This window comes from Grampus griseus (genome assembly GCF_964374135.1).
Source record: "Grampus griseus genome assembly, chromosome: X".
Taxonomy (NCBI): Eukaryota; Metazoa; Chordata; class Mammalia; order Artiodactyla; family Delphinidae; genus Grampus; species Grampus griseus.
Genome location: NC_138999.1, coordinates 12,375,593 through 12,396,902, shown reverse-complemented (window position 1 = coordinate 12,396,902; position 21,310 = coordinate 12,375,593). Strand labels below are relative to the sequence as shown.

Here is a 21,310-nt window from a genome sequence, read left to right as displayed (position 1 = left end):
GCGTTGCGTTACATGCTTCTGTACACAGATCTTTTCTACCCTTAACTGGTGGTTGAAGCTCTTACATCACTTTAGCCTATTATTGCTATTCAGGATACAGTAGGACCCTCTGTATCTTATAGCTTGAATATACTACTTCCTTGTATGACTTATTTTTTAATTTACAACCCCTGATTTGGGGAATTCCCGGGAAGTCCAGTGGTTAGGACTCCACGCTCTCACTGCCCAAGGCCCGGGTTCACTCCCTGGTCAGGGAACTAGGATCCCACAGGCCGCGTGGTATGGCCAAAAAAACCAACCACCTGATTTGGACTTGGCGGATTAGCCTTTAGACCCCTAAAAGCTCTAGAAAAAAGATCACATTAAAGCTGTATGTTGAGCGAGTTTCGTTAAGGAACTGCTCTTCGGACAGTCTTATAAAGACAATTTATGGAATGAAAATGCAGTATTTGGACACACAGATGCTTCCATGTAGGAGGTAACGTAGGACGATCTGGAACTCCCAGGCACCTTTCTCATTACCACAGTGGCCTAGAGGTAGTAGAGGAAGAGGGACACAAGTGACAGTAAATTGTTTCTGAGCACCTTTCTAAGCTCAGCTCTTTCCCGCCACTTGAGATTAACAGAGAGGGCGGGAAACTATCTACAACTGGGAAAGTGATTGAGATGAGGTGAGATGAGACATTTCTTTTTTTTTTAACTTTGTATTTTATATTGGAGAATAGGTGATTAACAATGTTGTGTTAGTTTCAGGTGTACAGCAAAGTGATTCAGTTATACATATCCATATATCTATTCTTTTTCAGATTCTTTTCCCATTTAGGTCATTACATAATATTGAATAGAGTTCCCTGTGCTATACAGTAGGTCCTTGTTGGTTATCTATTTTAAATATAGCAGTGTGTACATGTCAATCCCAATCTCCCTATTTCTTCTTAGGTTGCTTTTATGGTGGGAAGTCCCCTTTTTTAAAATTTATATAAATTTATTTATTTAATTAATTTATTTTTGGCTGTGTTGGGTCTTCGTTGCCGTGCGCAGGCTTTCTCTGGTTGCGGCGAGCGGGGGCTACTTTTCACTGCTGTGCGGTGGCTTCTCTTGTTGTGGAGCGCAGGCTGTAGGCATGCAAGCTTCAGTAGTTGTGGCTCGTGGGCTCTAGAGCTCAGGCTCAGTAGTTGTGGTGTGTGGGCTTAGTTGCTCCGTGGCATGTGGGATCTTCCCAGACCAGGGCTCGAACCTGTGTCCCCTGCATTGGCAGGCGGATTCTTAATCACTGCGCCACCAGGGAAGTCCAGAAGTCCTCTTTTCTCTCTCTTACCACTCGATCTTATAGTCTCTACCAAGATACTAGGACATTATAAAGCAAAGCCTCTCTGAGGCCCCCGTTCATCATGAAAGTCTTGACTGGTTGTGATGTCCTATTCCTAAAGGCTCTCCCTTGCCTCTCCTTAGAACTTCCCAACATCTGACAATTCATTTGTTTATTTATTGAGCACATACCGTGTCGAATGCAGCAGGAAATAAGGCAGTGTTTCAGCCCTCATGGAACTCATATTCCACGTGTGGCGGGTGAAAAGTGCCACGAAGAGGATCAAGAAGGGGGCGGAGACACAGAGGGATGGGTGCGGGGGACCCCTCTGATTCCGTTTACTTTGTGCAGTGGCCGTGCGGAGGGGCCAGCGTGGCTGCAGTAGGGAGAGCGGAGGCCAGAGCTGTACTTCCGGAGCTTGGAGAAATAGCCAGGGCAGATCACGTAGAGTGGCTGCGTTCCAGGAAAACCTCTTGCACACTGAAATTTGAATTGTGCATCATTTTCATGCATCACGAAATAGGCTTCTTTCCACTTGTTGCAACCATTTAAAATTGTAGGAAGGATTTCTTGGCCCACAGGCCATATAAAAAGAGGCCTCAGGCTGGATTTGGCCCACAGGTCAGAGTTGGCCAACCCTGATCTGTATCATTACACTGTTTTATCCTATTCATGGGACGTATCAGTGCCTGACATTTTTTATTTGCTTGTGTATAGGTTTATTGCTTTGTCACCGTCCACTAGCATGAAAGGTTTTTGAGGACAGGGATTTTCATTGTTTACTTCAGCTTCCCAGTCACCTAGTGCAAAGGTGGAATAGAATGGATACTGAAAAAGTATTTGTTACTGACTGATGGGCTGGGCATCTAGGCTTTGAGATACCCAGGCAGTATATTCCCCCTGTGCTATTTTCCTGTGGAGATTAGACAGGATTTGGCTGGAGGTATCGAAGAATCCTGCAGTATTTTTTCAGCCATAAGCTATCCTAGAAGGTGTTTACTTCTAGGAGCTAGTTATAGAAGGAAGTCACCTTAGCCCATTGTTCCAGCTTGGTGGTCACAGAGATGGCAAAGCAGCGTCTGGCCACACAGCAGATATGGATAAAACTTGGACACCTGGATGACTTCCTTCATCTTTGAGATCCTTGAAAAGTGCTGTGTTTCCATCCTACACCACGTGGTTTGTGAAGATGTGGTAAATTACGGCAAAGGGCTCTGGGCAGATGCTCAGTCAGTCAGGCTAGGCCAGGATCTGCTGTAACAGGTAGCAAACAAACTCCATATCTCTTGGGGGCTCCTAAACAGCAGAAGGAGTAGTTATTGCCTGTACCACGTGACCCTCCTGGTTTGTCCAGGGTGAGCTCCACATCAGGATGAAGCTGGCTGGGCATCTCCTTCTTGAATGCCATTAGTCACCATGACAGAGGGAAGGAAAGCCCTGGAGAGCCCCACCCTGGCAGTTAAATTCTCTGGCCTGGAAGTGACACACATCACTTCCGGTCACAGCCCCTTGACCCCCTGCCCCATCCAACCACCAGGGGCCAGGAAGTGCAAGCCTTCCATGTGCTCGGAAGGTAGAAGGCTGGAACTCTGGTGAATAGTATTAATGACTATACTACACACAACTTTGGTCACTTCTAAATGTTTCTGAACTCACCATTGAGATGGGAGGTGACTGTGGTTGGACACTGGGGTAGAATCATGGAAGGAAGACATTCGGGTTTCTTTCTGCTGCTCAGGAGGCTCCTTTTTCTTGGGAAAAGGAAAGCTGTACATTCAGTTCAGTGAACATTTGTGGAATGTCCACCATGTGCCGGGCACATGAGTGGAAATGACATGTTTATAAAATAAAGATGTCTCAGTTATTTGCATATCTTACCAGCAGCCAAGGAGCTCAGCTTGGCCTGTGAGAAGGATAATTTTAATGCCTGAAACTTTAAGTAATAATGAAAATTTTAATGAGTCTCTCTTTTTTTTTTTTTTTGGCGGTACGCGGGCCTCTCACTGCTGTGGCCTCTCCCGTTGCGGAGCACAGGCTCTGGACGCGCAGGCTCAGCGGCCATGGCTCACGGGCCCAGCCGCTCCGCGGCATGTGGGATCTTCCCGGACCAGGGCATGAAGCCGTGTCCCCTGCATCGGCAGGCGGATTCTCAACTACTGCGCCACCAGGGAAGCCCAATGAGTCTCTTTTTTGTCTTTCATTGTCATCTAAATAATTATACCACTCACATCTTTGAGAAAAGTATTGCTTTCCTGAAATCTAGGTTTGCCTAAAGTAATTTCTGGAGAAAGAAAATGACATGTGTCGAATGTTGCTATGGCAAAGGTTTTGTTGTTACTTATTGTTCCATTCTGGAGGGAGTTAGGAAGAGTGTGATTTTGATTGAAGGAATACCCTGAGTTCATCCTATATAAGAGACCCTCCGAAAAGAACAGTTCATAACTTGGTTCATAACGATACTGTCACAGCAAGACTGGGGATCATTGCGCATCTTAGACAGTGCAGTGGTTATGGGTGAGGGAGAGGAGAGCAGTGGATGCTGGCACGGGACCACTGCATCTTTAGGAAGAAAGGTGAAAACGGGCGTTCTGGGCTGACTGCCAGTGGCACGGCAGGGTTGCCTTGTAAAAAAGAGGATGAGGTTTGGCATAAAGATCCTCTGTCCACCCAATGGATTGTGTTACACTTCGGCTGAGATAGGGCTGTAGCAGTTAACTATTACGACAATAATGCAGTATGACAATCCAGTCCAAATTTCAGTGGCTCGAAACATCGGTAACCTATTTTCACTGGCGTTCCTGTTGGTCAGCTGGAAGCAGAGGGTCAAGGCTGGAGCCATAGGTTGAGTCTGGGTCTGCTCCACATGCCTCTCATCTGCCTCGGATCAGTGAGCCAGCAGGGGCAGGTGCTTATGGTGATGATGGAAACGTAGGAGGGCTGTGCGGTCATAAATACATTTCAGTCCTCTGCTTGCATCATGTCATAATATCCCATCGGTCAAAGCAGGCCACGTGGCCCAACATCATTGGGACTGAGAAATACACTCCTGTCTTGGGCAGGGACAGGACGGGTGGAGGCATGGAGGCGGTGGAATTGTTTTTAACAATAACCTAATTACCATAAAGGCTTTGGATGGTTTCCTTAGACGTTGGGCCCTTGATCTTTGAGATCACTGTTAAAGAGACTGTAACAGAGGCTTACTTCCCTGGTGGTGCAGTGGTTGAGAGTCCACCTGCCAATGCAGGAGACATGGGTTCAAGCCCTGGTCCGGGAAGATCCCATATGCCGCGGAGCAGCTAATCCCATACGGCACAACTACTGAGCCTGTGCTCTTGAGCCCATGAGCAAGCCCGCACGCAGCAACAGAGACCCAACACAGCCAAAAATAAATAAAAATAAGAATAAATAAATTTTAAAAAAAAGACTGTAACAGACCTTAGGAATATATTCTCCTGGGGTTATTCAGAGCATCCTTTTAGAGTTTTGCCGCTCGAGCCCATTCCGCACTCATCTGTCCCCACATTTCCTAAGCATAGATGCATCCGACGGGAGCAGAGGCATTTGAGTGGAGCACGGATTTAAAACATGTAAAGGCAGGCATAGACCTCTCCCCACATGCTAGACAATTTGGCTGGGGAGAAACCCACCCACAATATTCATCAAATTAGAGCATGTGGAGGTCCCAGACATCCTAGCCGTCTAGTATCCCCTTAAAATACCCAGACAGCTGTGCCACACACACTCACACAAATGCACACACACACACACACATTTTCTCTGCATCTCTAATTCCTTTCGTCTTAAGATGAACTCAACACCCTGAGTTTCTCATATATACACATTTAAACATAGAACTGCCTGAGTAGAAGAGCCACTGAGAGTGTGAGGGCCCCCGGATGGCCAGGTTTCCGGATTTCAGAGCAGTAGGACCAGGCCCTCGGGTGGCTCCATGTGAATCATCATCAGCAACGTGTGTTCTCCTCCCTGCCCTCAGTTGGTACGGCCCATACTGTTAGGTACCATCTGTTCTGGGGATGGCTGGACCCTAATGACAAAACACAAAGGTTGAAGAAGTGGGTGCTTTTCCCTCACCCACCTATAAAGACGTATGTAAAGCTTGGGTAGACACTTTAAAATTGGCCTTTCGTCTGAAAATACCTCCAAGAAGTGTTAAGAAAAAGAAAGAAGAAAAAGAGAAAGTTTGTCCTTGATTTACCCTGGAAAAGGTTTTCTCATTAACTTTTATTTACTGTGGTTGGAGGTGTCCTATCTTGCTCTTTTCAAACTCACCTTTCTGGTTGCTAAGGGAAATCAAAGCCGTAAAGCACCTCTAAACCCCAACCCAGGACCAGATGCTCCACCCCTGAGAGAGGAAAGAAAGGAAATGAACATTACTGAATGCCTCCCCTATATCTGACCCGTTCCCATGTATGACCTTGGGTCATCTCCACAGCAGCTCTATGAGGTATTGTTAGCAGTGCCTTCTGAAATGAGGATACCATGGCTTAAGGAAATTAAATAATTGGCCCACAGTCAAATAGCTAAAAGGGAGCAGTGCCTGGATTCAAAGCCAGCTTACTTTATTTTTTTAAAGGTACTATACGGTAAAATTATCATTTTTCCCATTTGATGTGCAGTTCTGTGAATTTTAGCACAGAGATTTCTGTAACCACCAGCATAATCAGGATACAGAAAAAACATTCCTTTCTGCTGCCCATTTATAGTCACACCCTCCTCCCAGCCTCTGGCAACCTCTGCTCTGTTCTCCATCACTATCTTTCCGGTTTTTCGAGAATGTTATTAATGGAATCATACAGTCAGTAACCTTTTGAGATTGGCTTCTTTCACTCCCTATGCCTTTGAGATCCACCCAAGTTGCTGTGCATACCAGGCATTCATTCCTTTTGATGGCTGAGTTGTATTCCATGGGATGGACGTGGCACGGTTTGCCTAAGCAACCATTCATATATTGAATGACGTGACAGTTGTTTCCAGGTTTTTAGTTCTTACGAAGAAAGCTAGTATTGATAGAAACATTCACGTCAAGGTTTTCGAATGAACCTAAGTCCTTGCTTATCAAGGGTAAACTCTCAGAAGTGGGACTGCTGGGTCACGTGGTGAGCGTCTGTTGAACTTTATAAGAAACCGCCAACACATTTCCCAGAATGCTCTACCATTCAAAACCAGTTTTGGACAATTCTCATCCATGCTCTTCCCGCGCCAATCAGCCGTCTGTCCAGACCACAGAGTGGTTTCCAGTATCGGGCAAAGCTTCCTTTCGGGGGATGTAATTTCCACTTGAGAGTTACAAGAGGCAAAGGCACAAAACTTCAGTTTGGCCTCGCGAGTCTAACATGGCCTGCGCGGGTTCCTTGACAGGTGGGAGAGTGAGAAAGGGGAAGCAGGGGTGGGGGAACGGTATCTGTGGACAGCTGGGAACGTGGCGGTACAACTTGGATCCCAAACCAGGGAAAAGTTGGTGGTTTGGGCTCAGCCTTAAACATCCAGCTAAAGATGAAATGCAAAATGCATTTCCAGTGAAACAGAAGTTGCTAAGAGGTAGAGGGAGCATGGAATTACTTGTCTTGCAACATGATCCACTCCCTAGACCCACTGCAAAGGGAAACAAATTGCTGACTGGTTTCCTGAACTCCAGGGCCCAGTAATCAGAGTACTGGTTCCCCAGGCAACACTTGTAAATCCCTAAGCAAATCTAGGGAACGTTGTGTGAAATGTGTTCCGTCCACAGCACACGCCGAAGCTTCTGGATCTTCCAGATATACAAATTCTCTTCACCCCACCCCCTTATCACTAAACTTCCTGAAGACACATTGCCAACAGTTTGACAGAATAGAATCATCAGTTTTGAAAGGCTTGGAAACATCGACCCACAGTTCTCGAGAGGTCCAGTGGGGAATTTTGCAAAGCTGGTCTCCTTTTTCATGTCTAGAACAGGAGGATTCTTAAGGGCAAAGGACTTGAATGACCCAAGAACAGCTTTTTGCAACTCGTAACTTCTAACAGCTCAGAGGCAGGATGGATCTGAGCCATGTGCTCCTAAGCCACGCCCCTTCCCCTTGGCCTTGGGTTTCTGTCCTAATTTCTGTGTGCCTTCACATATTTTCTAGACTGCCGTGTGAAAGGATTAGAATTTACTATTCCCAATTAAGTCCCAGTAAGTTAAAGCAGTACCTATTATTTTTAATTCTGTTTGGGAGAAGTGGGTTGTTTTGGCTCCTTGGGAATTTTTTTCCTGTCATCTAGGATGGTCTCACATAAGGCAGCTGCTCTCCTCGTGCTGTTTAGCCTGGAAAACAGTTTTGTTGGTCTTCAATCTTGAAAAAGTCATACAGATTGGGAAGTGGGCCACAAACAGTCAGTCCGGTGACTTGAGTTAAGAAAAGGCTTAGAAAATCCAGTTCAGCAAGATACTCATCCAAGTGTTTTGAATCCACGGTATAACTCAGGGGGGTTTAAAGAATAAGACTATTTCTCAGCTTACATCTACCATTTATTCCCCACTCAGTGGGCTTGTACGGGGCTCAGGCACTCACTCCGGCCTTTTGAACTTAAACCAGCATGCACCATTCCCAAGATGAGTGTTTCTCATTCAAATCGCTTGGAAAGATTTTTTTTTTACATCTTTATTGGAGTATAATTGCTTTACAATGGTGTGTTAGTTTCTGCTTTATAACAAAGTGAATCAGTTATACATATACATATGTCCCCATATCTCTTCCCTCTGGCGTCTCCCTCCCTCCTACCCTCCCTATCCCACCCCTCTAGGTGGTCACAAAGCACCGAGCTGATCTCCCTGTGCTATGCGGCTGCTTCCCACTAGCTATCTACCTTACATTTGGTAGTGTATATAGATTTTTTAAAGAAACTTTTTATTTTGAAATAATTTTAGATTTACAGAAAAGTTGCAAAGCAAGCGGAGAGAATAGCCTGTATGTCTCTCACCCAGCTTCTCCTAAGACTAGCAACCACTTACGAAGTTTTTCACAATCCTCATGGCAAAGCTGTAGCCCAGAACCAGAAAATGAGAATCTCTGAGGATGGGATCCAAGCATCAGTGTCTTTGTGAGGCTTCTTCCCAGGCAGGTTCAAGGTGAGGCCAAGGTTGAGAACCTCTGCTACAAACCCTTCTCAAAGTGTGGCCAGCCAACCAGCAGTATCACCATCACCTGGGTGCTTGTTAAAAATGCACCATCCCAGGTCTCACCCCAAACCTACTCCATCAGAATCTGCATCCTGGCAAGATTGCCAGGTGATTGGTATGCACAGGAAGTTTTGAGAAGCATCGCTCTATACAAAAGATTAAAGAGACCGCACAAACCTGGCCCTGATCACTCCTTTTCAAATGCGTGTATGTATTAATTTATTACTCATAAATTCCTTCCTCAGATATGCATTAAGTACTTATTATGTAAAAAGGTGAGCCTGACCCTCTAGGAGGATCTACCCTCAAGGAGATCACAGTATAGTAAGGGAACTGCAATGTGCTCATTAAAAATATAGTCTAAGTTAGGGACTTCATAGAAAGCTTCATGGAAAAAGTGGCATTTCATTTGGACCTGGAAGGAGGATGCTCAGAGGAAGATCCTTGAAAAGTAAGTGATGCAGTTTGAATAAGTGAATAATCTCAGGGTTAAATTTTCTATAGCATTTGATGAATCTATTTATTCTTACATTTAATAAATATTTAGCTCTTACTATTTTTTTAATTTAAGTATAGTTGATTTATAATGTGTTAGTTTCAGGTGTACAGCAAAGTGATCCAGTTATATATATACATATATGTGTATATATATTCTTTCTTTAAATTATTTACTTATTTATTTTAAAATATTTATTTACTTATTTATTCGTTTGGCTGCACCGGGTGTTGGTTGCAGCACACAGGCTCTTCATTGCGGCGTGCGGAATCTCAGCTGTGGTGTGCGAACTCTTGGTTGTGGCCTGTGGCATCTAGTTCCCTGACCAGGGATCAAACCCGGGCCCCCTGCATTGGGAGCGTGGAGCCTTAGCTACCGGACCACCAGGGAAGTCCCTATGTATATATATATTCTTTTAAAAATTCTTTTCCTTTATAGGTTATTACAAAATATTGAGTAGAGTTCCCTGTGCTATACGGTAGGTCCTTGTTGGTTCTCTATTTTATACATAGTAGTGTGTATATGTTGTTAATCCCAACCTCCTAATTCATAGCTCTTACTACTGCTATCTGAATAAAACATATCATTACTACTCCAGTGGTCCTGAAGGACCCAGTGGGGAAGACAAGCATTTAGTAAGTAATGACACAAATAATTCATTAGCGTCAGTGGTGATAAGCGCTGGGGAGAAGGGTGGGGAGCTTGGAATCCATGTGACTGACAGATCAGACCTAGGCAAGGGTGGGAGTAGTGGGGGAGGCTTCCCTATGCAGGTAACACCTGGCTGAGAAAGGTTTAGCTAGACAGAGTAGAGGGCATTCCCAGCAGAGGGAACAGCATAGACTAAGGCCAAAGCAAGAAGAAATGAACAGGGCTTCCCTGGTGGCGCAGTGGTTAAGAATCCGCCTGCCAATGCAGGGGACACGGGTTCGGGCCCTGGTCTGGGAAGATCCCACATGCCATGGAGCAGCTAAGCCCACACGCCACAACTACTGAGCCTGCGTTCTAGAGCCCGCGAGCCACAACTACTGAAGCCCATGTGCCACAACTACTGAGCCCGCGTGCCTAGAGCCTGTGCTCCACAACAAGAGAAGCCACCACGATGGGAAGCCGTAACGAAGAGTAGCCCCCACCCGCCGCAACTAGAGGAAGCCTGCGCACAGCAACGAAGCCCCAACTCAGCCAAAAATAAATAAATAAATTTTTTTTTTTAAAAAGAAATGAACAAAAGAGCAAACCAATGAAATGGGTGTCCAGTGACATCCCATTGTTCAACTCTCTGATATTTTTCATTGCTTCCGAAATAAGTAGCCTGGCCTTTAAGCTTCCAATCCTTCCTCTTTTTTGTTTTAAACAACTACATTGTCATACAAGTTACATACTGTAAAATTTGCACATTCACCTGTTGGAAGTAAAATTCAGTGGTGTTTAGTAAACCTACTGAGTGGTGCAGCCATCTTCCGTATAAGATCCCTTGTGCCCTTTCACAATTAACCTTCATTCCCACTCCGAGCCCCGGGCAGCCAATAATCGATTTTCTGTCTCTTGGGTAATCCTTAGGAGTGGAATCGGTTGACTGTTTGGTGAGTTTATGTTTAACTTTTTAAAGAACTGCTGAACTCTTTGCCAAAGTGACAGCACCATTTCACAGTCCCATCAACACTTGGTGTTGTCTTCTTGACTGTGGCCATCCTAGTGGATGTCGAGTGGTACCTCACTGCACCAACCTCTTTTCCAAGTCTTATTTGTCAGCCCTCCCACTCTCAAACCTGCTCTGTGCCGCCACCAAAGCCAACCTCCTGCTGTTTTCTTCAGTGAGGCTCCTTGATATCCCCAAGTTATGCCTTTGTTCACTCTTTGAATATGTTCCTTGACTAGATATTTTTTGGAGGAAGAGGGCATTCAAATTGAGAGCTCAAATTATTAGGAGTACAGAAGGCCTTTGATTTCCCCACAGCGTGGATACTTGCAAATTCCTCCTCCAAACCCAGCCACCATACCTTTCCAAATATCTTAGTCACACTTGGTGTAGATGACTGTCTGGGCCTGAGCTATGGAGATGCTCACGCTTCCTCGGGGACAACACCATGTGAACTTAGAAATTAACAAAAGAGAAAGTGGCTACCCTTCATTCTGTACCTCAGGAAGCAGTATGCATTGAAATAATGGCAAAATCTTGTTACAGAGACCTTCAACCTCACAATTTGGAAACTGGCTTGTGGCAGTCAAGACGTCAGAGAATGATTTGTTATTTAGGAGGGAAATTACTAACAGTCTTGGATTCATTACCACAGACACATAAAAAGATGTTGCTGTAACAAAAAGCAGAGATCTGGTAACCATGCCTCACTTCCTTTTGCTGAGTGCTTTCTAATTATCTTAGTTTTGATTAGCACTTCCATTAGAATATAGGAAGAAATTAGGAGCAACTTACTTGGCAAACGTTTGGTAGTTAAAACCGTTGAAATCCATGGTTTAAATATGTACTGGGGCCTATACTTACGCTTTCTAATTTTAATGTTCGTCTTGCTCAAGTTAATTATACAGAAATCAACTAGTGCAGAAAGCCTCTTGGAAACAAACAGTTATTCTTGACCCTTTGTAAACATACGCCCACCCCGGGATGAATTGGTTGTCAGGTCTCTGCTTATTCCGAATTTTCAATACCTCCACTTGTAAGAGCAAAATAAACTGCAATTTCTCAGTTATTTCAAACTAGGTTTTAAATTATGAGGCTTAAAGTATGCTTAAATAACTTGTACTTGAGTAAACACTTCATTTTTTATGATGAGGTAAGTCGTATGAGCCATTCAATGGCTTAAATTCAATCCAGAGGTTTTTTTCCCTCTGAGCTCTCATGGTTGGATAGTGTAAGAATATTTCTCAGATTGAATTGAAACCTGTAAGAGCTATGAAGCCTCATCATTCCGTATTTATGGATTTGCCTCAATAAAAATCCTCTCAGTAGAGTACAATTTTTAAAACATAAAAAGCCATTTGATTGTTTTCATTATTTTGATGGGGAAGCAGTGTTGTAACAAAATTTTATTTCGCAGAGTGGATTGAATATGAAGTAGTCGTGGCGTCCAATTAGAAGAGGGAATGAATAATCATGAAAAGAGAAACTATTGAAAAACGAGCCTTGTTGGCACATCATTGAATTTGAGTCACTGGAGAGATCGGCAGTTATTCAATTTCATCCCCGGATTTCTTAGATGAAGCAGCTGTGGCACGCTCCTGAGATTCAGTGCCTGTTCCCCAAACCCTATCTATGCTCTTCAAGCTTCCTCCAGCCCTTGCTCCCAGAAAATTGCCTTGATTCCAGCTTCTCAAAGAAGTGAGAAATCATAGGTCCCAAGCAGTCCTGCGATCTACAGACCCGCATCATCTCTATGAGCCTCCTCTTCCAGACCCTCTCATTCATTCATCTTCTGTCCACCTGTCTCTGGAACTTATGTCACACCAACCCCTCTAGGTCCCTGCTTTCTCATGCATATGTTCCGTTTCTTCCTCTCTGTTGGTTCTTTCCTTCAGGTCATAAACATGTTCAAGATTTTCCCACCTTTATTAGAACATGCACACATGTACACACACACGTTCACATTCACATCTGGACTTCCAAGCAAGATGACCGTCTACATTCATGTTTTGAGATGGTTTATAGTCCATAGCAATGATCGATAAAATGTAAAATTTATCACAGGATGGTAAACATCGGCAAATGGCAAACGTTTGCAGAAATGGTACCAAAAACATGAAGCTGAAGAAATCAACATGTCGTATACCTTAAACTTACACCACGCTGTCAACTGTATCTCAAGAAAAATAAATTTTAAAAAAACCATGAAGCTGAAGCTACAGAACTGATGGACTGTTCTGGAAGGTGGAGGCCACCACAAGTTCAGTTCCAGTGGGTAATGGGCTCCATGAGTGCAGTCCAGCAGATCCATGAAAGAGGAACAGTTACTGCTCTTGGCTGCCTGGAGCCGTGTCGTCTATGAAACTGCTTAACATGAGCCAGAGGACGAGGCAGGGCTTGAACTGAGCTGATCCCTGAGTCATAAGCACTCAGTAAGATTCTGGACCCAGGGCCCTGAGTGTCAGGGGACGCAACCACAGACCTTTTTTTGTGTGTGTGTGTGGTACGCAGGCCTCTCACTGCCGCGGCCTCTCCCGCTGCGGAGCACAGGCTCCGGACGTGCAGGCTCAGCGGCCATGGCTCACGGGCCCAGCCGCTCCGCGGCATGTGGGATCTTCCCGGACCGGGGCACGAACCTGTGTCCCCTGCATCGGCAGGCGGACTCTCAACCACTGCACCACCAGGGAAGCCCCACAGACCTTTAAATGAAGAAAGAAAAAACGAATCCCCCGATGAAGATGAACTACTAAACAAAATTCCAAAGCACATAGAGGTAATGATTACTGAGAAAGACAGCCAATAAAATGAATAATCGGGAAAGAACTCATATATATGAAGTTAAAATATAAAACAATTTGAATACTTAAGTCTATTTACAACCCTCAAAGAGATAAAGGACTAATATTCATAAAACAAAAATGACAAATTAGGAAAAACGTACAGAAATGAAACAAAAAGCAGACGGGAAGGAGAATAAAGTAGAAATATTTGACATTAGAAATGTGGTCATTGAAATTAAAAACTTAAACTCTAGACTCACACAATTGGAGAATTGGTGATTGGGAAGAGAAACCAATTAAATTACCTGTCACGTTAAAAACATGAAGAGGAAAAAATAGATAAATAAGAAAGCACATGTAAGGTCATTAAAAGGCTCCAATACATGTCTGATAAATGTTTCAAAGAAGAGAATAGAGACAATATAATACATGGAATAATGAAAAATACAACAACGGAGAGCATTAAGGAATTGTTCCAGAAAAGGACAGGTGGCTTCAGATTGAAACTGCTATGAAAGTCTCTATTGCAACTTCTCAACTCTCCCATTCTAGAATAAAAGCAGCTGTAGACAATATGTAAGTAAATGGACATGGCTGTGTTCCAGTAAAACTTTATTTATAAAGACAGGCAGGCAGCAGACTAAATTATGCCAGGGGGCTGTAGTTTGACAACCGTTGATCTAGAAAATTAACCATTGTTTATATTTTCATGTATATTCCTCCAGATATTACATATATATTTAATTTGATATATATGATTAACCATAGTTAATTATATATATGTATATATAATGTACATTACACACACATAATTTTTAAAGACATATAACTGTATCATACATGACTGGGACCACACTTGCTCTTTTGAACACCCACTTTTGGACAACTCTCGGTATCCATCATCATAGCTTAAAAAAAAAATCCCCAACAGAGGAATGGATAAAGAAGATGTACATGTATACAATGGAATATTACTCAGCCATAAAAAGGAATGAAATTGTGCCATTTGCAGAGACATGGATGGACCTGGAGACTGTCATATAGAGTGAAGTAAGTCAGAAAGAGAAAAACAAGTATCGTATATTAACAATATATGTGGAATCTAGAAAAATGATATAGATGAACTTATTTGCAAAGCAGTAATAGAGACACAGATGTAGAGAACAAGCGTATGGATACCAAGGAGAGAAAGAGGGGGTTGGGATGAATTGGGAGATTGGGATTGACATACATACACTACCATGTATAAAATAGATGACTCATGAGAACCTGCTGTATAGCACAGGGAACTCTACTCAGTGCTCTGTGGTGACCTAAATAGGAAGGAAATCCAAAAAAGAGGGGATATATGTATACGTATACCTGATTCACTTTGCTGTACAGCAGAAACTAGCACAACATTGTAAAGCAACTATACTCCAATACAGATTTTAAAGGAAGAAAAAAAAAACCCACTCCCAAAACACTGCTAAATGATACAGATTTTAACTAAAGTTTTTGAGGGGCAGTGGAGGAGGATGTACATCACACCACCCAGTGTCCAGATGGAAGTCCCATTTGCACATCTCCGTTTTCCCCCTCTGCCCCTCCCCCTGTCAGCTGACATTCACCTCTCGCTCCACCTTCCTGTCTCAGCACCGTCCTGCAGCTACACTGTTTCTTCCCTCTCTCCCTTCCCTCACCCCAGCTCTAAAAACAAAAAGTCCTCAGCATGCGTATGCAAACCACACAGCAGAACATAAACTCAGTAACCACAGGCTCAGCAGGAGAAAATCCACGTCCCTAACCATAGACAGACTACATTATTGTCTCTCCAGCACATTCCAGGGAGGACTCAATTCCTTCTGTCCAGTATACATCTGCATCATTGGTTTTGACGATCACATAGTATTCATTGTATGCATATATCATTATGTAACCAAGTCCCTAATTTTGAACAATTCGACTGCATACTGAAAATCTTTTATCAGCCAAGTCTTTTTTTTCCTCATAAATCCATGGGTTGTATCAGTCAGTACAGTTCATGCAACTGTGTGGGAAGGAAGTTTTCAACATAAGCTCTAGAAGTGTATTTTTTCAGAAAAAAAAATCATGTGTTTGGAATAGTAAACAGGTTTAAAAAGGAAAAAAAAGTTCAGAGGGTTAGAAGTCAGCAAATTCAGATTATCAGGTTCTTAAAATCTTTCCTTCTTGTGTGACTGTAGGCAGGGTCCCCAAGACTTTGTGGGTCAGTGTCCCAAATAACAGATGAAAACAATTGTCATTGGCTCCTGCACAAAGTAGTGTGATTTAAAAATCTATATTAGTTTCCTGTGGCTGCCATACTGAACTACCACAGACTTGATGGCGAAGACAACAGAAATTTATTCTCTCGCGGTTCTGGAATCCAGTTGCAAAATCAAGGTGTCAGCAGGGCCATCCTCCCTCCATCGGCTCTTGGAAAGAATCATTCCTTGAGTCTTCCAGCTTCTGGTGGCTTCAGGCGACCCCTGGCTTGTGGCTGCGTTACTTTAGTCTCTGCCTCTGGCTTCACAAATCCTTCTCCTCTGTGTCAGTGTCTTCCCTCGCCTGTCTTTTATAAGGATGCTTATCTTTGTATTTAAGGTCCACCCAGATAATCCAGGATGACCTCATCTCAGGATCCTTTTAACTTCATTACATCTACAAAGATCCTTTTCCGAAAAAAAAGTCATCTTTGCAGGTTCTGGGGGTTAGGACGTGGACATGTCATTTAAATGTCCACCATTCAACCCACTACGATACTGTCTTTAAGTGTTCTGAGAACCCAGGGGGAATAAGTCATTCCATCAATCATAAATGAACAGAATGTGAATCAAAACTACTAGATGTCATTTTTCCTAGGTACTGGTGTCCATTTGAATAATCTAATTTCTTCTTAGCTCTACTTACATTTGTAAGTGTTAGCAATGAATATTATCAAGACAAACTAGAACTTGAGTAAGTTGCCTGTAAGCCAGTTTTTTTGTTTGTTTTGTTTCGCTTTAAGCGGGCATCCCGGTCAATGTTAGAACGATCTGAGCAGCAGATTAGGGCGGCTTCGGGTTTGGAGGAACTACTGCAGATCACCCACTTCGAGGACTGGAAGCTGTGGAGATGCCGACTGAAGCTCAAAAGTCTCACCAGCGCGGACTCTCGCTCAGCATCCCATCGCTCCACCAGGTTTGCGGCCACTTTCTATGACATTGAGACGCTAAAAGGTAGGTGTGTGCGTGCGGAGGCCAATTCTTCCTCTTTATCAGATAGTAACAAATGCGCCAACTTCTTGTAAAAGTTTGAGTAGGGCGGGCACGTGTCTGGGAGAAAAAAACAAGGGGGTCTTTGGTTTCATAGCTTCAGTGTTAGCGGAGAGTCCTGGTTTCCTGGGTTTACTCCACAGAGAAATATACCCAATATGATTTTGAGATCAAAAATTCAACACCACATAACACTTCCCAATATGGAAATATATTTAACTCAGAGATGTGAGGGCAAAAGGAACCCAGAAAGCCTGTTCTTAATAGAAAAAAAAAATAATTGAGTTTACTTAAAAAATAAAACAACCTGGGTATTCATTAATAAGGAGCATTCTACGGCCGTACATACATGGATAAAAACCAATAGATTAGGTATAGCTTTTTTATGGCTTCAAAATTCTGTGATTTTTTTTTAAAGTAAAAATGAAAAGTAGAATTTAAAAGCTGAGTTGGAATAATGCATATTGGTATTACTAGGAGAATAACGGAGGGGGAAATTCTCTAGACAAAAGAATCCAGACGCTGGAGTAGAAAATAACATGATTTGAAATAAAGAGAATGACTCTTCCGTAGTAAGGTTTGGAGGATGTTTACAAGCAAACTATTGTCTGTATGTACTGTCCTATGATGAATGACATGCTTGCCAAATACAGTTGTGCGGCCTCCAATTAGGCATTTAACTTTTTTGATGATGTGTCAAAACAGCACAAGAAACCACCGTGGCATTGATGATTTAGCCTTTTAGATTTGATGAACATATGATTACCTGGTATCGGATTGTAGCTATTGCATAATTTAAATTGACTGCTCAGCCAAAATTATTCTTTTCTTTCTCTGTAGAGTTACCTTTGTTTTCTTCCGTTTGTAAAAGGACGATATTGTTGGCTGCGGGGAAGGCTGTGCCTAGGTGGGATCGATACCTTAGCAGCACCAGAGTCCGAGAGTGAAGAGGATGCTTGGTGTGCGTCTGTATGACTGTGTCTAAATGAGTTGAGATGGTTGGAACCATGGCCTAGAACCCAATTTAGCCAGAGGTCTGAAGCTCTAGTTGTTTCTGTGTGGTGAATGAGCAAGGACTTCATGAAAGTAAAGGGATCAGACCTCATCTGGAGATTCAGGGCCTTAACCAGATTACGTGTTTGAAGGCCTGAGGCAAGCCTGGAGATGCTCTGTGAAGATGGAGATAGAGAAGCATTACCATAAAACCAAGAGGAGGTGATTTTAAAAAGTCATTCATGTTGAAATTGACATTTTCTAAGAAGGAAACCATAAAAAGTTTTTAAAAATATTTTTAAAAAACATAAATAATATGGAATTTGCCAACTCTGAAATGTCTCTTGTTACGTGGGGGGGGGGGGGGCAGAATCATCTAAAGTTACTTAGTAAGTTAGAAGCAGCAAATAATTAAATCGGTGTGGTATCCCAATTATAATTTGCTCTAACTCTCCCTCATGGATTTCAGGGTAATTCCCTGAGGAAGAACAGTCCTGCTGGGCAGTAGTAATGACAGTAGAGATATGAAGCCTTTGCTCGGTGTCATTGGTCATAGTTCCACACAATGTTCTGACTTTGAAAACTTAGTTTTATAAAAAAGAAAATAGAAAGCAACATTTAAATAGCATTTTAAGCAAGGAATGTTTTTATAACTTGAGTACTTGTTTTTTCAAGGATTTATGATTAATAATAGTGAATTAAATAGTACCTAACTGGGTAATTTATCTCCCATGTTTACAACCTTCAGACTCTGTATATGAATATTCATAACCAGGCATTTTAAGCGGTTTCTTGGACTAGTAGATTTTATGATGAAAAAACAGAGTTTAGGTAAATTGTATAGTATATGCAGTGCTTTTCAGCCAGCCAAACGTATTTTGTGTTTTCAGTGATTGAAGAAAGCATCATATGAGGAAATCTGAGATTAATGGGTGGAAAAGGAAGAAGGCTGTGGAAAAGATGTTTTAAGAGAATAATTTAGAGACTAGCGTCAGATCTGCAACAATAATGTTTTATCTGTATCCTCCAGATAGAAGTTCTCTCTATCCCTTCTGGTAGAAACACGTTCACTTATATGGGAATTCAGAATCTGGGCAGAGACCATTTACAAATTTTTGAAGATGGGGTAAAAATGGAGAAGAGTTTATCTATCACTGTGTAACACATTACCCCAAAACTTAGCTGCTTCAGACAACATTTTTTATCGCACAGTTTCGGTGGGTCAGAATTGCAGACATAGCCTCAACTGGTATCTCTCCTTCAGGGTCTCTCCGGAGGCTGCAGTCCAGGTGTCATCTTGGGTCACGGGCAGCATCCCAAGGTTCAGTTGGGGCCGAATGTGCCTCCAAGTTCACTCAGAGGTTGTTGGCAGGATTCAGTTCCAGACAGGCTGTTGGACTGAGGGTCCCAGCTCCACACTGGCGGTTAGGTAGAGGCCACCCTCAGTTCCCTGCCATGTGGGCCTTTCCAACATGATGGCTTGCTTCATCCAAGCCTGCAAGCTGAGAAGGCAAAAGAGTGCCAGCGAGAGTTGGTGATTGCCAGCAAGATGGAAATCAGTCTTTGTTAACCTAATCGTGGCAGTGCCACCCCATCGCTCTTGCTGTGTTCTCTTCATAACATTCGGGTCACTAGGTCCAGCCCACAAGCAGAGGAGGGGATTATACAGGGTGTGAACACCAGGAGGTGGGCGTGATGGAGGGTCAGATGAGAAGCTGCCAACCACTAAGGGTTTTCACCACTCCCCTCCACCCCAGTGTATAATCAACTCTATAATTCCATGGCAAACTAAAAGACAGTCTTTAAATATTGTCTTTATCATAATATTGAATCATTTCCCAAAAACGTCCATAGAAAGGCTATGCAGCATTAAGTATCATAGCATCAAAATCTAATTTAAAAAAATAAACTTTGAGAGAAAGGCGAGTATGTTTTACAAGAATGTATGTAATCTTTTTTGATTCCCCGAGACTTGTTTCTTTTTCCTGTTTCCCACAAATTAGCTAGAATGGCCAGAATATTGCTCCTTTCATCAAAATGAAGCAGCTTGGGCTTCCCTGGTGGCGCAGTGGTTAGGAGTCCGCCTGCCAATGCAGGGGACACGGGTTTGAGCCCTGGTCCGGGAGGATCCCACGTGCCGCGGAGCAGCTAAGCCTGTGCGCCACAACTACTGAGCCTGCGCTCTAGAGCCCGTGAGCCACAACTACTGAGCCCACGTGCCACAACTACTGAAACCCGTGTGCCTAGAGCCCGAGCTCCGCAACAAGAGAGGCCAACATGGTGAGAGGCCCACGCACCGCAACGAAGAGCAGTCCCCGCTCAACGCAACTAGAGAAAGCCCGCACGCAGCAATGAAGGCCCAACGCAGCCAGAAATAAATAAATAAATAAATTTATTTTAAAAAAAAATGAACCAGTTTATTTCATCATTTGATAGAAACATCAGTATCGGGCATTTGCAAATAAGAACACTCTGACTTGAGGAAAGATTAGCTCCACTTAAGTTTTTTTTTTTTTTTTTGCAGTACACGGGCATCTCACTGTTGTGGCCTCTCCCGTTGCAGAGCAAGGCTCCGGATGCGCAGGCTCGGCGGCCGTGGCTCACGGGCCCAGCCGCTCTGTGGCATGTGGGATCTTCCCGGACCGGGGCACGAACCCATGTCCCCTGCATCGGCAGGCGGACTCATCACTGTGCCACCAGGGAAGCCCCCACTTAACTTTTCATTCATGTGTTTGCCGTATATAGTTAGTTAAGCAACCAATAGAAAGGTATTTCTTTTTTTTAATTTTATTTTTTATTTTTTTGGCTGCACTGCACGGCTTGTGGGATCTTATGTTCCCCGACCAGGGATTGAACCCACACCCTCGGCAGTGAAAGCATGGAGCCCTAACCACTGGACCGCCAGGGAATTCCCGAAACGTATTTCTTAATGGTGCTAAAACCTGCCCACACCTGGCTTCAAGGAGCAGAAATGCCATCCAGCTGTGTCCTGTAAATTGCTTAATAAATAATGCTTACATGTCATTGCTTTATGTGCCTCTATGTACTTCCTTATTAGCAGGCTTCTCCAGATGTACCCAGTGTAGTCATATCCAGAACATGGTGTTCATCACCAACGGAAGGTAGAATTAGAGTCTACGAAGGGATCGTATAAATGGGAAGGAACGTAGATTTTGGTTGTAAATTTTCTGCAGACAATCCTTGGTTAAAGGACTGACCCCAAACACCCGTCTGGTGAAATCACCAAGCGCTGCACGTGTGAGAATGATGGTGTTGAGTGTAACCCTGGCACACGTGGGCATGTCAGGGCCCTTTGTTCCACTGGCCCAACGAGCTGCCTCTCCGCAGTTATAGATGAGGAATGGCAAAGGACGCAGTGCAGCCCTCGAGAGACGTGCGTGGAGGTGGCCGGCGAGCTGGGGAGAAGCACTGACACGTTCTTCAAGCCCCCCTGCGTGAACGTGTTCCGGTGTGGCGGCTGCTGCAATGAAGAGAGCCTCGTCTGTGTCAACAGCAGCACCTCGTACGTTTCCAAACAGGTATGAGGACATCAGCCCTCCCCGGAGCCCTGACGCTGATAGTGTCCACAGCTACAGCTCAGCTGATTGCCAAGCGCTGTCTCAGTGCTTTATGTATGTCATCTCATTGAACCCTGGGATAAGCTAAATGGGTAGCTT

The 21,310-nt window shown here is 43.6% G+C and overlaps 1 protein-coding gene across 2 annotated transcripts in view; it reads left to right on the top strand.

Moving 5' to 3' along the window:
- VEGFD (vascular endothelial growth factor D) overlaps positions 1–21,310 on the top strand; it is a 36,501-nt gene that overhangs the window by 3,419 nt on the left and 11,772 nt on the right. For both annotated transcript variants that reach the window (XM_082681310.1, XM_082681309.1), the window contains exons 2-3: positions 16,394–16,604; positions 20,982–21,172. In XM_082681310.1, the coding sequence (XP_082537436.1) occupies positions 16,394–16,604; positions 20,982–21,172 (402 nt within the window). The remainder of the gene's footprint in view (positions 1–16,393; positions 16,605–20,981; positions 21,173–21,310) is intronic.